The sequence below is a fragment of the Hypomesus nipponensis genome, chromosome 28, assembly GCF_054491055.1.
Source record: "Hypomesus nipponensis isolate SF chromosome 28, ASM5449105v1, whole genome shotgun sequence".
In the NCBI taxonomy this organism is placed as follows: domain Eukaryota; kingdom Metazoa; phylum Chordata; class Actinopteri; order Osmeriformes; family Osmeridae; genus Hypomesus; species Hypomesus nipponensis.
This window is the reverse complement of record NC_140388.1, coordinates 11,537,501-11,550,000: the sequence shown is the minus strand read 5'-3', so window position 1 is coordinate 11,550,000 and position 12,500 is coordinate 11,537,501. Positions and strand designations below refer to the sequence as shown.

The 12,500-nt window shown below is 47.5% G+C and overlaps 3 protein-coding genes across 3 annotated transcripts in view; 1 reads left to right on the top strand and 2 right to left on the bottom strand.

Annotated features, from left to right (window-relative positions):
• inpp5jb (inositol polyphosphate-5-phosphatase Jb) overlaps positions 1-2,665 on the bottom strand; it is an 18,370-nt gene extending 15,705 nt beyond the window's left edge. Inside the window, exon 1 of the mRNA XM_084695128.1 lies at positions 2,460-2,665. The gene's annotated coding sequence lies outside the window, so the exon portion shown is untranslated. The remainder of the gene's footprint in view (positions 1-2,459) is intronic.
• Positions 2,666-3,436: 771 nt separating this feature from the next.
• Positions 3,437-5,939, top strand: selenom (selenoprotein M). Its single transcript, XM_084695130.1, has 5 exons — positions 3,437-3,731; positions 4,533-4,568; positions 4,664-4,698; positions 4,866-4,944; positions 5,265-5,939. The coding sequence occupies exons 1-5, from the start codon at positions 3,636-3,638 to the stop codon at positions 5,487-5,489; spliced, it is 471 nt and encodes a 156-aa protein (XP_084551256.1). The 5' UTR covers positions 3,437-3,635; the 3' UTR covers positions 5,490-5,939.
• Positions 5,940-7,404: 1,465 nt separating this feature from the next.
• Positions 7,405-12,500, bottom strand: part of smtnb (smoothelin b) — a 53,000-nt gene continuing 47,904 nt past the window's right edge. Inside the window, 7 exon segments of the mRNA XM_084695131.1 lie at positions 7,405-7,664; positions 10,894-11,045; positions 11,171-11,297; positions 11,597-11,770; positions 11,877-11,949; positions 12,069-12,131; positions 12,395-12,500. The exon segment at positions 12,395-12,500 is cut by the window's right edge and continues 74 nt beyond it. Of these exon segments, the coding sequence (XP_084551257.1) occupies positions 7,508-7,664; positions 10,894-11,045; positions 11,171-11,297; positions 11,597-11,770; positions 11,877-11,949; positions 12,069-12,131; positions 12,395-12,500 (852 nt within the window). The 3' untranslated portion in view covers positions 7,405-7,507.

Sequence of the window (12,500 nt, the reverse complement as noted above, 5' to 3'; positions counted from 1 at the left end):
GAGAGTGAGAGGGAGGGCAGGGGAGAGAGAGGGAAACAGAGTGGGAGAGAGAAAGAGATGGTAAAACAGAGAGAATGAAAGATAGAGGATAACACTGAGAGAGAGAGAGAAAGAGAGAGAGCGGGAGAGAGAGGGTAAAAGAGAGAGTGAAAGATAGAGGGTAAAACTGAGAGAGAGAGCGAGAGAGCGAGAGAGAGAGGGTAAAAGAGAGAGTGAAAGACAGAGGGGATCTACACATCACCACACAAACGCAGAAGCAACACATCAGTAGGCAGCGCGTTAGGAACGGTAGTCAACAGAAGGTTCCAGCCGACCACAGCCCCAGCTGAGTGGCTCAGAGACCAGCCAGGGGGAGACGGGCGACTAACAGCTTATTCACATTGTCTGACTCCCTTCAAGGTCAACCCTGCTCCCCAGACACGGCCGTTCAGACACAGCGGCTCAGAGCCAGCGCTGCTCTCAGGAGGTCTCCCAGGGTGTCCACAATCATCAAACATTCCTCAGCCTGATATCCTTTCAGACGGGGGTCTGAAGACAGGGTTCGTCTTGTCACTTACAGCTGAGCAGTCGGTTGCTGCTGATAGCAAACGTAAGGAGGGATGCAGTCACATGTGTGAATGGATTCCAAACACTGGGAGGCCATGGCTGGGGGCCGGGTGACTGGAGCACCACTCTTGCATGTGCACGGAATTAGAGGCTTACGCAATCTTAAAGTGAAGTCAATTAAATGCCCAAGAGTTCCTTCCTGCCCTGCTGCTATCTGTTTAATGAGAAATATGAAATCCCTTCAAAAGGGCAATGCCAGAGGATGGAACAACAGAAAACAGAAAACGAGAGAGAGAGAGAGAGAGAGAGAGAGTGTGTATGTGTGTACGTGCAACTTAATAATCAATGGACAATTGGGTCATGAAAAAAAAAAAGTCACCCGTTAACCCGACCTTCGACCTTTTACAATGATCACATGACCTGGAGGGGACAAATCCCAAGTGTCTAATCTCGACCAGACGTTGGAGTCGACCCAGGCCTCTCCCAAGACAAACTGTGTCAGCGATTGCAGCATGTTACCAGGAAAATGCTAACACATATTTACAGACTAGTGCTTGATCCCTAGCTTAGAGGGGCTGTGCTTTGTGATGGGAGCCTCTACAAGAGGCATCAAATCAAAATGTATTTCTATAGACCTTTTTTACAAGCAATGTCACAGAGGGCTTCACATACGCCCATAGAACTGCGGAACTTCAGCAGAGCTGAATGTGACCCGCAAGCCATAACCATAACAAGACCACATTCCAGGCTGAAGACACCTCACTTCTCCACCAATCAGCACTCTGGAATCCAGAAAGGATTCAAACGAACCGTCACTATACATCCGCCAAGCGATACACTGTCTTATTATTTCACTTTTTATTTTTTAAGTGTTTTTACATCCACATTGTCCTCCCTCATCCAGGGTAAACAGGAGGTTAATCATGTGGGTGTCTGGGTAGAGAAGATGCTGTCATGTTAATAGAAACGAACGGAGAATAATGGTTCCTGTTAGAGAGAAGTGATAATGTGCTATGGGTGTCATCAACACTATCTCAGTATAAAAACAGCACTGCTTGCGTTTCAAAATAACCTTTGCCAAAAGGAAAAATCCTAGTCACGATCATAATAACATGGGTTTTAATCAAGTAACACTACTCCAAAAAATCTTTTAACTGTGGAGATAATGTAAAATGTAGGCTAGATGATGCGATGACTGAAGCCTAAATTGAATGAGGCCAGCCACAGTCATTTGTGGCCTTTTTTTTCATTCCTATTTCAAGGACAATTTCTAAAAAAAAGAAAAAACAATTGTAGGTCATTTCAATTCAGTGTTTCACAGTAGCAGATTTGATCTCTCAGAGCATGTTTGATGAGCATGAGTGTGTGTGTGTGTGTGCGCGCGCGCGTGTGTGTGTGTATTAGGGATGAAGTATAACCTCCTGATAAACAACAACTGGCATTCTACTCGAGTCACATTTCCGCAAACAAGATGTTTTGAAACCAAATAATCGTAATTCGTGGAATGGATCAAACCAAAAGATACTGACCAAACGACAGCAGACACGTGTAACACTGAGTGCACGTATGGCTCATTAGTAAACATTAAATTGAATCAATAATTTATCAGGATTTAGTGAAATGATGTGTAGCCTCGGTAACCAAAGAAAACAAAGTGTATTCATCCGTACAGAAGACCATGGTCAGATTTCATTCCACATTCAATATGAATGTACAATATTATATCACAATTAAATGTTTAGTAGTGGTCATGTTTAGGAAAATGCTTAAATGCATTAGCACGTTTGCGACCAATGACATGATGCTACATGGTTACCAGGACCGTTAACATACACAACAGTATGTTGTGTTGCTGTTGTAAGCAGTTCTACAAATTATTGATTTCTAGAATCCTCAATTCTACATTTACCTACCTCTTTCGTCAAGCTTCAAGATGATCAAATGACAGACGGCGAGGAATCCTTCAATATGAAATGGATCTCGTGTAAAACCGCCCGTGGCTTGTTTGGCGTAACCTTTCCTGAGTATGACCAGGTACAGTACGAACTGTAACTGTGTTGAGATCTTAAAAGGAGACTTCCCCCGGCTTCAATGTTGATCAGACCTGACACTTGTTCTCCTTATCGGCATTCACAGAGCAGGTGCTGTTTTAAGTGGAGTATTACAATGTTCTACTTTTGGCACAGGCGACATGCATTTCATAAACAAATCATCCACACGACACTGTCCGCCCTCATCTGATTAGTAGCGTACTGAAAGGTATGCATATGTTGTCAGCGTCCGCCGTCGATTTAACGACAAACTACAATGTAAATCTATGCCCTTCAAAATACGAAGACTATGCAACCGATTCCGTCGGTTAGGTCCACAGCACGAAGTAAGACACAGTTAATCTAAACGTAACGAAGTATTAGTGCCTCCTAGTGGTATAGTGTAGAGAAGTGCCGCTTAACCCCAAGGCAGCGGACAAGGTTCCTGAATAACTCAAGGCGTCTACGGAAATTGAGCAACATTTGAAAATCTGCATGTGAAAAAATATTCTAGTAGAATGGAAGCAAATCAGTGTTTTTAATTTTAAAAGGCATTTAGTACTTAATAGCCTACTGAAATTTAAACACCACCGAATTCATATTTCAGCAGTTGGACCCTTCTCGGAGTGAGATGGTTCAATTGCATTCAGTCTCGGTTGCCTTACCTATCCTTTGTATCCCGGATGTTTCCATCGGATTTTTGTTGTTGTTGAAGGTGGAACTGTAGCCTATCTAACAAAACGCTATGGGTATTACAATCCCAATTGGGCGAAACACTTCTTTCGTTTCTCACCCGAGGGTTGTTTAATTCACCGGTTGCAACTCACCAATGAGCAACGCCCCCCTTCCCCCCTCCTTCGCCCGACGTAAAGAGGAAGCGTTTGACGTGGCAAGGTCCGGACATCACTTCGCCGAGCATCACCTTAGAGCTGTAGACTAAAAGGCCAGTTGCTACAATTTGTTCATCATACCCACACCTGCTTTCAGGTCGAGTGGAGGACCTGAACAAGCAAGGAGAACCGGGCTTTCAGCGCGCCCTACGCAAAGCAGAGACAAACCATGTTGTGGTTCGTCGTCGCTAGTTTTTTCCACTGTCTGTCGGCCTATGATGTTGATTTGAAGAAACTGGATGGTCTCGCAAAAGCGAAGGTGGAGGTACGGTAACCTATATCGCGTTCTGTTTCTTTTGTAAGCCCAGTAATCCTACATTTAAGATGTTACATTAATGTATTGGAAACGAATTCAAGACCCTTTTCGGTATGCTTGCTTCTATAGGGGTTTGACATTCAAAATATTTATAGAGCTAACGGTTTTCAAGTAGCTGGACAGCATCTATGTCTTTGCAATCATATATAAGTACATTGAATACAGTTTTGTTTTCCATCCAGTTTGTGCGCGGGCCTGGCATTACGTTTTAAAGATCTAAACTAAGGAAATATCCAATTAGTTTGGGAAGTATTTAAGATTCCGTATTTATCTGAGAAACTGTAACCAACAACCAGGGTAATCTGTTGTGTTCATGATGAGAATAGGTCAGTGTTATAGCTACGTGTCAGTAAAATGAGACGAAGTTCTCAAGTTACATACCTGACAATACCCGTTCATTAGAGACCGTGTAGCAAGTAGCCCCCGGTGCATCCCAGATGGATCACACCTGTGATCGTTTTTGCAGCTTTATCCCTTCCACCTCTTGGTTTCTGTACAGTAATTCAAATCCGGATTATCGGGCATTCCACAAAACTGTACTTTAAAGCAGTCTTCAATCCTGGTCTTCAGTGCCCACTGTCCTGTACGTTTTAGATTTTTCCCTGCTCCGACACACCTGATTCAAATGAATGGCCATTATCAGGCTTCCACAGAGCGACACATTAATTCTCTTCACGTGGAACATTCACTTGTTTACACTTAATATTCAATGTTTCCCCCCTTATGTTAATCTTTCACTCTCTCCCTCAGTCATGTGGTGGGTGACAGCTGAACAGGTTGAGAGAGGTAAGCCCTTTAGCTTTACGATACCATAATAAATACAGTGTCTGTTTTAGATTTAAGTGTTGTGCTTTGTGTTAATCATTTACTTATTTCCACAGGTCAAAGCCTTTGTCACCCTGGATATTCCTCTTTAGTATCCTTTTCCTAATGCAGTCAAACAAGAGCACACAAAACATATGCTCACTTAGAACTAGGATAGAAACTCAACTGCGTCTGTGTACAAAACACCATCCACAGGGTGTCCCATAGCTCACTATACACACAGTCCACATCTCCCGTGGTGAACCTTGACCTCCCGAGCCACAATCTGGTGATGAAGCACATCCCTGGGGCTGACCCTGAGCTGGTCCTCCTTAACCACTACTACGAGGAGCTGGATGTAAGTCCTGTACCCCCCCCCCCCCCCTCCTCCGCCTGCCTGCGTGCTAGCGGAGATGTGATTTACTGCTTTACTTTCTACGTGCACTGTTTCTTTGTGTCGGTTAAGATCAGATCGTCTGCTCAAATGGATTGAATGTGAAATGGTTTCAGATTCAGTGGTTAAGCCGTTGTGACGGCTCTGTATGGGGAGGAGAGCTGGAGGGGTTAGGTGCAGTCCGACAGGCGTAGAGAGATGTGAAGCCGTCTGCGATAAGCTTGTTAAAAAAAAAACGGCTACACGCATACATTTGATGAGATGAATGTATCTGCCCTGCACAGCGCATCGGCCTGTCCGACATGACCCGCTCCGAGATCAACGAGCTCCTGGGCCAGCTGGGCTTCTACAAGAAGAACGAGCCGGAAGACGAGGTCCCGGAAGAGTTCCGCTTCTCCCCCGCCAAAGACAGCCCCTTCAAAGACGGCGAGGAGACCCCGTCCTCACCCTCACCCACACAGAGCACATCTCCAGAGGTGGGGTCTGAGGACGGACACTCTGACCTGTAGCCCCCTCTCACCTAGCCAAGACCAGGCCTCGTCATTGTAGCCCGCAACAGATGTTTGGGGGTTAAAATGTCTGCCAAGCAGGTTCTAGTTCAGCACTTAAAAAAAAAAAAAAAAAAGTCAGAAGCACAGATTTGGCCCTCCCTAGGCTCACGGTTAAGACGTTTCTTTAGAATCTGTTCGGTTGTTCGTTTCAAGGGGTGTGTTGGGTTGTTTTGTTTGTTTTTACGATGAATGTCAGGTGTCTTACGGAGTCATCGTCTCCGCTCGACTCTCTCGTGTGTGCTTATGACTTCCTGTTCACTGGGAAACTGAATGACGCTCCAGGCTGTAAATCGTTCTGATTGGCTTGGAGCTGATGACCCATGTTCTTGTGGCAGAAGTTTTATCACTCAGGAGGACAGCAGTGGAGGGGTGTCATAACTGATGTTACAATAAAAATGACCCAAATTATTTTTTGTATCTGTGCCATTTCTGACCTGACTTTCAGATCTTTATTAAAGTACAGCTTCTTCCTATTTAGTACAAGTGGACACGACACGCTGGGACTGTACAACACTGCATTGAAGACAATGTTTAAAACAATTTAAAGCAACAAAAAAAGACAAGTCAAGATTTTCCATAGTTGGTTTAAATTTAATTCACATTTCACTGTGTTTGTATAGAATCTTGTTTTATGACAATGTGTCCAAACTTATGTACAGCATTCACTAGTTTGTGGAAGCCCTTGGACGGACAGGAATATTTTAATTTAGTAACAATGGTCTATAAAGTCTAGAAGCATAAAGTGAAATACAACAAAAACAACCAACATTTTTTTTTATTCTTGAAAAATAACGTATTTCAAAAAACCGTTGAAATACGTGTGGAATAAAATGATCCTTAAACATATTTTCTTCCTTTGCTAAAGTTCATAAAATATACATTAAAGTATATTCAAGAAAGTATATTCTGCCTCAATCATCAATACTCTTACGTTTACCTTTTGTAAAACTGACTGAGCTGAAAGTCAGCTTTCATTTGGGCACAAGACTCAAGAAGTCTACGAGGGTTTACCTATTCACTGATTTAGCACTAGACTTATTTACTGACCTTTAAAACGTCAAACGTATAGAGTATGGTCTAAACACCCACTAATGAATCCTTTTAATAACACGCGACCCAAGCATAAATAAAGAACTCTCTAAAACACGTGCTTGGTAGTGCGGGCTGTGGTGGAGGTGGGGCACGTGCAACAAGACTGTGAGGCTTCGAGATTCTCCGTCGCTAAGTTATTATGACAAGTGGGGATATTCAGGTGAGAGAACCGTATCGTGATTCAACGGGGGTTTCGTTTTTTAGCTTAGCCAGTCAACGTCGAGCCTTTATACGTACGCGGACGTTAAATAAATTCTACGCAGAACAACATCCCAGTGTTTACGAGTTAAACTTAAATAGAAATAATAATCAAAATCAATTACGAAATGAGAACTATTTAAAACAATTCAAGTACATATGTTTTAAAAAGCATGCCGTTTTGGTGAAACCTTTGACAGTACCAGAGTTAAAACGGACATAATGTGAAAACATTATGAAAAGCGTTTTTGCTTCAAACGTTGATCAAATGTAAGCTTTTAAGAGGGAAATATTCCAAAACGCGAGTAATATTGCCTAACCACTTAAATGGATTATAACTGGAGTTTCAGTATAAAATATCTTTCAAACATCAGGAAGATTGGTATGAAAAGCAGACTTAGGTGGTTTCTTTCTGGAAGAACAGGGGAGTGTGTTCCAGAGAAGGGGAATCCTCAATGACGCCACCACAGTCAACACAGATACCGATGCCATGACAATACCTACACACATACACAACACGCTGTCCCCGTGGCACTTACTGGCATCACACCTCAGTGTCTTAGCTGCTGGGGGGGGGGGGGGGGCTGGAGGGGGGTGTTAGGTTTGGGGGAGGGAGCAAAGGGGGTGCGAAGGTGTGGAGGCCCAGCTCTGGACCACGGGGTGAGCCACACCCCAGCGGGGCCAGGTCAAAGGTCGGAGAAGGAGCGGGCCACTTTCATCTCGTGCCTGCGCAGGTGGTTGACCAGGGACTGCACGTAGGTGAAGACACACTTGGAGTCCGGCTTCCTCCCCATAATCATCATGTCCTCCACCTCCAGCAGGGGCATGCAGTTAGCGTAGGCCCTGGAAGGGGGAGGAGGGGGAGAGCGGAAGGTAGTCAGATGGAGAATGGGAGGGAGAGAGAGGGGGGAGGTGGAGAGAGCAAGGGGGGAATGGACCCTCAGAACTCCCCCAAGAGAAAAAAAATACTGTCTGTCTGTTGTATCTATCGACTGCAGTGTACCGCATAAATCTAATTTCAGTGCAAGAATATAATTTGAGCTTGCTTATGCTTAAAACAAGTACATTTGGCTGCCAGTTCAGGAAGTGTTACGGCTCATTCATGTTCATAGCTATCCCACTCACTCACACTCACAACTTGGGACATTCATTAGGACTTCTTTTAAATACAAACTAAACTCATAAACTGTAAAAGTTAAACGGAGCACATCCAGAAAACATTTCGAGTTTGATGGATCCAGAATTAAACTGTAAGTCATGCTTCTAACCACTAGGTGGCGACAGCTACTTAGAAGCCTTGCAGCGCTGGCGACAGCACTCTGCAGAGGGGGGCTCTGCTAGTTATAGTCTGAGCTGCCAAGCCAGGAGCAGAGAAGAAGAAGAGGGGAAACACTGCAAGATAGGACAGACAGAGCTCAACCATGGGACCTGCAGAGGTTCAGCATGTCCAATAAAATCACAACTGACAGGATACAGAATTAAGCTATACTTGGTTGTCTCGCTGAGGTTCAAACATGAGGACTGTGCGACTTCTCTAACTCCCTATGGAGCCACAATGATACAATACAATTATGACATTTTCCAGGTCGATAAACACTGGTGATCCCAAATCCAACAAGAGATAAACACACACACACACACACACACACAAGTACAAAGGGACCTGCATTTCTCATTCCCAGCTACCTAGTTTCCAAGCTGTGGGTCTCCAACACTGTGAAGCTGCAGCTCCTTTTAAAGTGTGGAGCTGCAGATGTGCTGGTGACTGATTGGCTCTCTGCCTGGACCTCAGCCTTGTGGCTACACACACACACACACACACACACATATGTATACACACTCACAGCTACACGTTGTTGTGGAACAAACATATACCCTCTCCCACAAGCCCCCCTCCCCCCCATCCCCACGTTACACATCTCAGCACCGTGGAGAGATTCCTCAGTGGGCTTGCCACCCCTTCCCCTCCTCCCTCCCTCCCTCCCCCTCCTCTCACCATGAGCGTAATACCGGCAGGACCGCGACTTTAGGAGGAGTTTTTGGTTTTGACCAGGCCCTTGGTCACCAGGCCCCGGTAGAACTCCTGCAGGTACGTGTACACACACTTCCAATCCGGCTCACGCATCTGCACCATGTCCTCCACATCCAGCAGCTGGGGGCAGTCTGCCAGCCTCCTGCACCCCACCAGGACCAGGGGCAGGGGGAGAGAGAGGGGGGAGAGAGGAGAGGAGAGAGGGGGGGAGAGAGAAGGGGGAGAAAGGAGAGGAGAGAGAGGGGGAGAAGGATAGAGGAACAGCAACATAGAGAGAAGAGGTACAGACAAGACGACAGAAAAAAAGATGGAGAGAGAGAGAGGTGGGGGTGGAGAGAGAGAGAGGTGGGGGTGGAGAAAGAGAGAGAGGAGGGGGTGGAGAGAGAGAGGTGGAGGTGGGGACGAAGAGGGAGGCAGAGAGGACAAAGCGGTGAGCAGCCAAATCCAAGGGTTCAGGGTGAGGAAGACAGACAGAGAAAGAAGACACAAAAAAATAAAAACAACAAAAGTTACAGTCTCCGTGTTGACTGACCCATCCATGAGTAGACATGCTTCATGAACATCATGACACATATGTGCACACACACTCAGAGACAAATCAAATAGAAAAAACACAAAAATGGCAAATGGATCGTCGGACGACATCCATTTTGCATTTGTGGTCGTTTTATCTGTGCGCCGACACAAGAGACCGGGGTGGGGACATCAACAGGAAGTGGCTTTGTTTAGTCCCACATATACAAGAGAGACACGGAAAACAAGGATCCTACAGTGACTCTACAACACACACACACACACACTGGTGGTGCACAGGGATGTTGGTGTGTGTGTGTGTGTACGTGTGTGTGTGTCTCAGGCAGAGGGGTGTGTGGTGCCCAGGAAGAGGGTGACATTGCAACACAGTGAGGAGGTTTGGAGGAAACAGTGCCAGTATGGTGTTCACCACTCATCATCATCATCATCATCACAGCTGTTCTACTGGCAGGTGACACAAACACTGGCAGGTGAAAGGTCAGAGAATGAAGGGTCACAAGACCCCAAAAGAAGAGGAGGTGGAGCGATAAAGGAGGAGGAGGAGGAGAGTAGAGGGTAAGTAGGAGGGAGGCTGGGCTGCAGTCAAGGCTACTCCCTGTCAGGTGGTCGTTTGGGGAATGGGTATCCACCAATCTCAGTACAGATGGATGGAGAGTGGAGGTTGAGAGAGGAACAGGAAATAGCAGTAGGTGATCCATGACCTCAAGGACCATAGGAGATGGAGCGAGAGACACTGATGAAGGGATAAAATGGTAGACAGACATCCGGAGGAGTACACCTTCAGGAGCCACTGTGCTATGAATCCACCCACCCACCCGGCCCCCCATCTGCCCACCCACCCACATATCCATCCCTGTGGAGGCCTGGAGAGATCTCTGTCTCCCCTCCCCAGTCTGGAGGAGCAGGGAGGCTGGGCAGGGAGGCTGGGCAGGGAGGCTGGGCAGGGAGGCTGGGCAGGGAGGCTGGGAAGGGAGGCTGGGAAGGGAGGCTGGGAAGGGAGGCAGGGAGGCTGGACAGGGAGGCTGGGCAGGGAGGCAGGGAGGTGGGGGGGCTCAGCCCAGTTGAGTCTGAGGATTCCACTAAACCAGGCCTGAATGTTGACGTTACTCAGGTCGAACTAATGACCTGGAGAGGCTGTACAGGGGAACACCTGAGGTCTGTTAGTTTGGGCACGTCGAAGCGAGGAAAGATGGTTATCTCTGGGGTCAAATGTTGGGCTGTGGTTTTGTTGGTGTTGAATGGTCGGTGCAGCAGATGCCTATCAGAATCTGGCCCAGCGGAAAGCGTCTGGCTTGGAGAAAGAGTTTTGTGCTGATGTAGGTGAAATCATACACACAAATACACACGCTAGTCAGGAACGTCATCCGCTGAAGACGTTCCTCTAAGACTTCCTGCCGTCACAGGAAGTCGACCACCTGGCAGCTCACAACAACACAGATTGTGTCGGTTAGCTCCTGTGTGACGGACGCCCTCCAAAACACGTGACGGTACGTTAGGAGCACTCACTCTGCCGTGCTGAAGGCCACCTCGAAGTTGTGCCTGCGGTTACTGGGCGTCAGTTCGGAGTAGTCGAAGGCCTCTGGGAAGAAGTTGTGCACCAGAGCGCAGAACGCCATGCCGTCGCTCCAACAGGAAGAGAAGTTCTGAATGTCCACGTTCTAGGAATGAGAGAAGGAAAATAACCGTCACGGAAATTAAACCACTAATCGCCAGAAGGACTTGGAGGGAAGGGAGGTGGTGCGACCCGGCCCGCCGCGCTGGGTGTCAGGGCGGCTTGGCTCACCTCGTAGGAGCGAGTCTTGGCACGGCACCAGTCCAGCAGCATCTGCTTGATGGAGTTGGCGTTGGGCACGCCAAAGCTGGTGGAACGCTGGACGTTGTTCACCTTGGCAACCGCTTGATTCCCGGGGCTGAGGAAGAAGGCTCAGTTACCGTTCACGCGTTCTCCCTTTTTATTCTTTTTAAAGATGTAGATTACATACATATATTTGGGGCGTTAAATGCTTCATCAGATCGTTGGGCAGGAAAGTTAGAGAGAGAGAGAGAGAGATGCAGCAAAGGGCCAAGGCCAGATTTGAACCCAAATCTCTGCAACCTACACGGTACACACTTATCCGGTAAGCTTCCCCCCCCCCCACCCCCTCTCTCATGTGTTCTCCAGGTTCCTTACCCTCCCCCCCCTCTCTCATGTGTTCTCCAGGTTCCTTACCCTCCACTCTCCAGCTTCTCGATCATGGCCCTACGAGCCTGCATGGCAGATGTCTTGGGCAGCGTCTGGGCCCTCATCAGCTCCTTACGCTTCTCCGCCTGCCGGCGCTCCATGGCGGCCAGACCGCCGCCGCCGCCGCCGCGAGGCGAGGAGTCGTCCTCACGGTCAAACACACTGGTACAGAGAGAGAGAGGTTATAGGTGAAACTATCTATAATGATTCGTTTAATGCCTCGGTCAATGCTAACGCCGCCAGAGATATCTGAGGACTGTTTACTCACCTGCCCACTTTCTTAGTGGATGATGAGGAGGAGGAGGAGGAGAAGCTGTAGGACTTGGACTGAACTGACCCCTCTGTGGAGAAGACAGGAGATGGAGGCATCACACAACAAGCCTTTGAACGTGACACTGACCACAGCCACCATCTCCTGACGTCGAAGAAGAAGAGGAGAAGGAGGAGTGGAGGAACTCACTGTCTGTCTTCTGAAGGTAACTGGCCTCCATGATGGTGCTGCGGCTCGACCGGCTGCCGTCATCTGGACACACAAACAAACACGTGTCAGCTGTTTGGATAGGCTTTGAGCGGTTCTCTACGCGGTCAGCACAGAAGATGGGGCGCTGCAGGTGAACGCACATATGTATCATTTTTTGGAGGGCGTTATTTATCAATAGGACAGTACGAGAGGGAGGCAGGAAAGCAGAAAGAGAGAGAGAGAGGGGAAGTCAGATTTTCATGTGACCAGTGTCATGTGACCAGTGTCATGTGACCAGCATCATGTGAGCAGTGTCCTGGGCCTACCAGACTGGGCGAAGCGGTCTGTCTTGGTGAGCTGGCTGAGGGTGGAGCCGTCAGCTGACTTCTCCACCTTCTTCACCACCACCTCCCCTGCTGCCCCCGGCGCGCG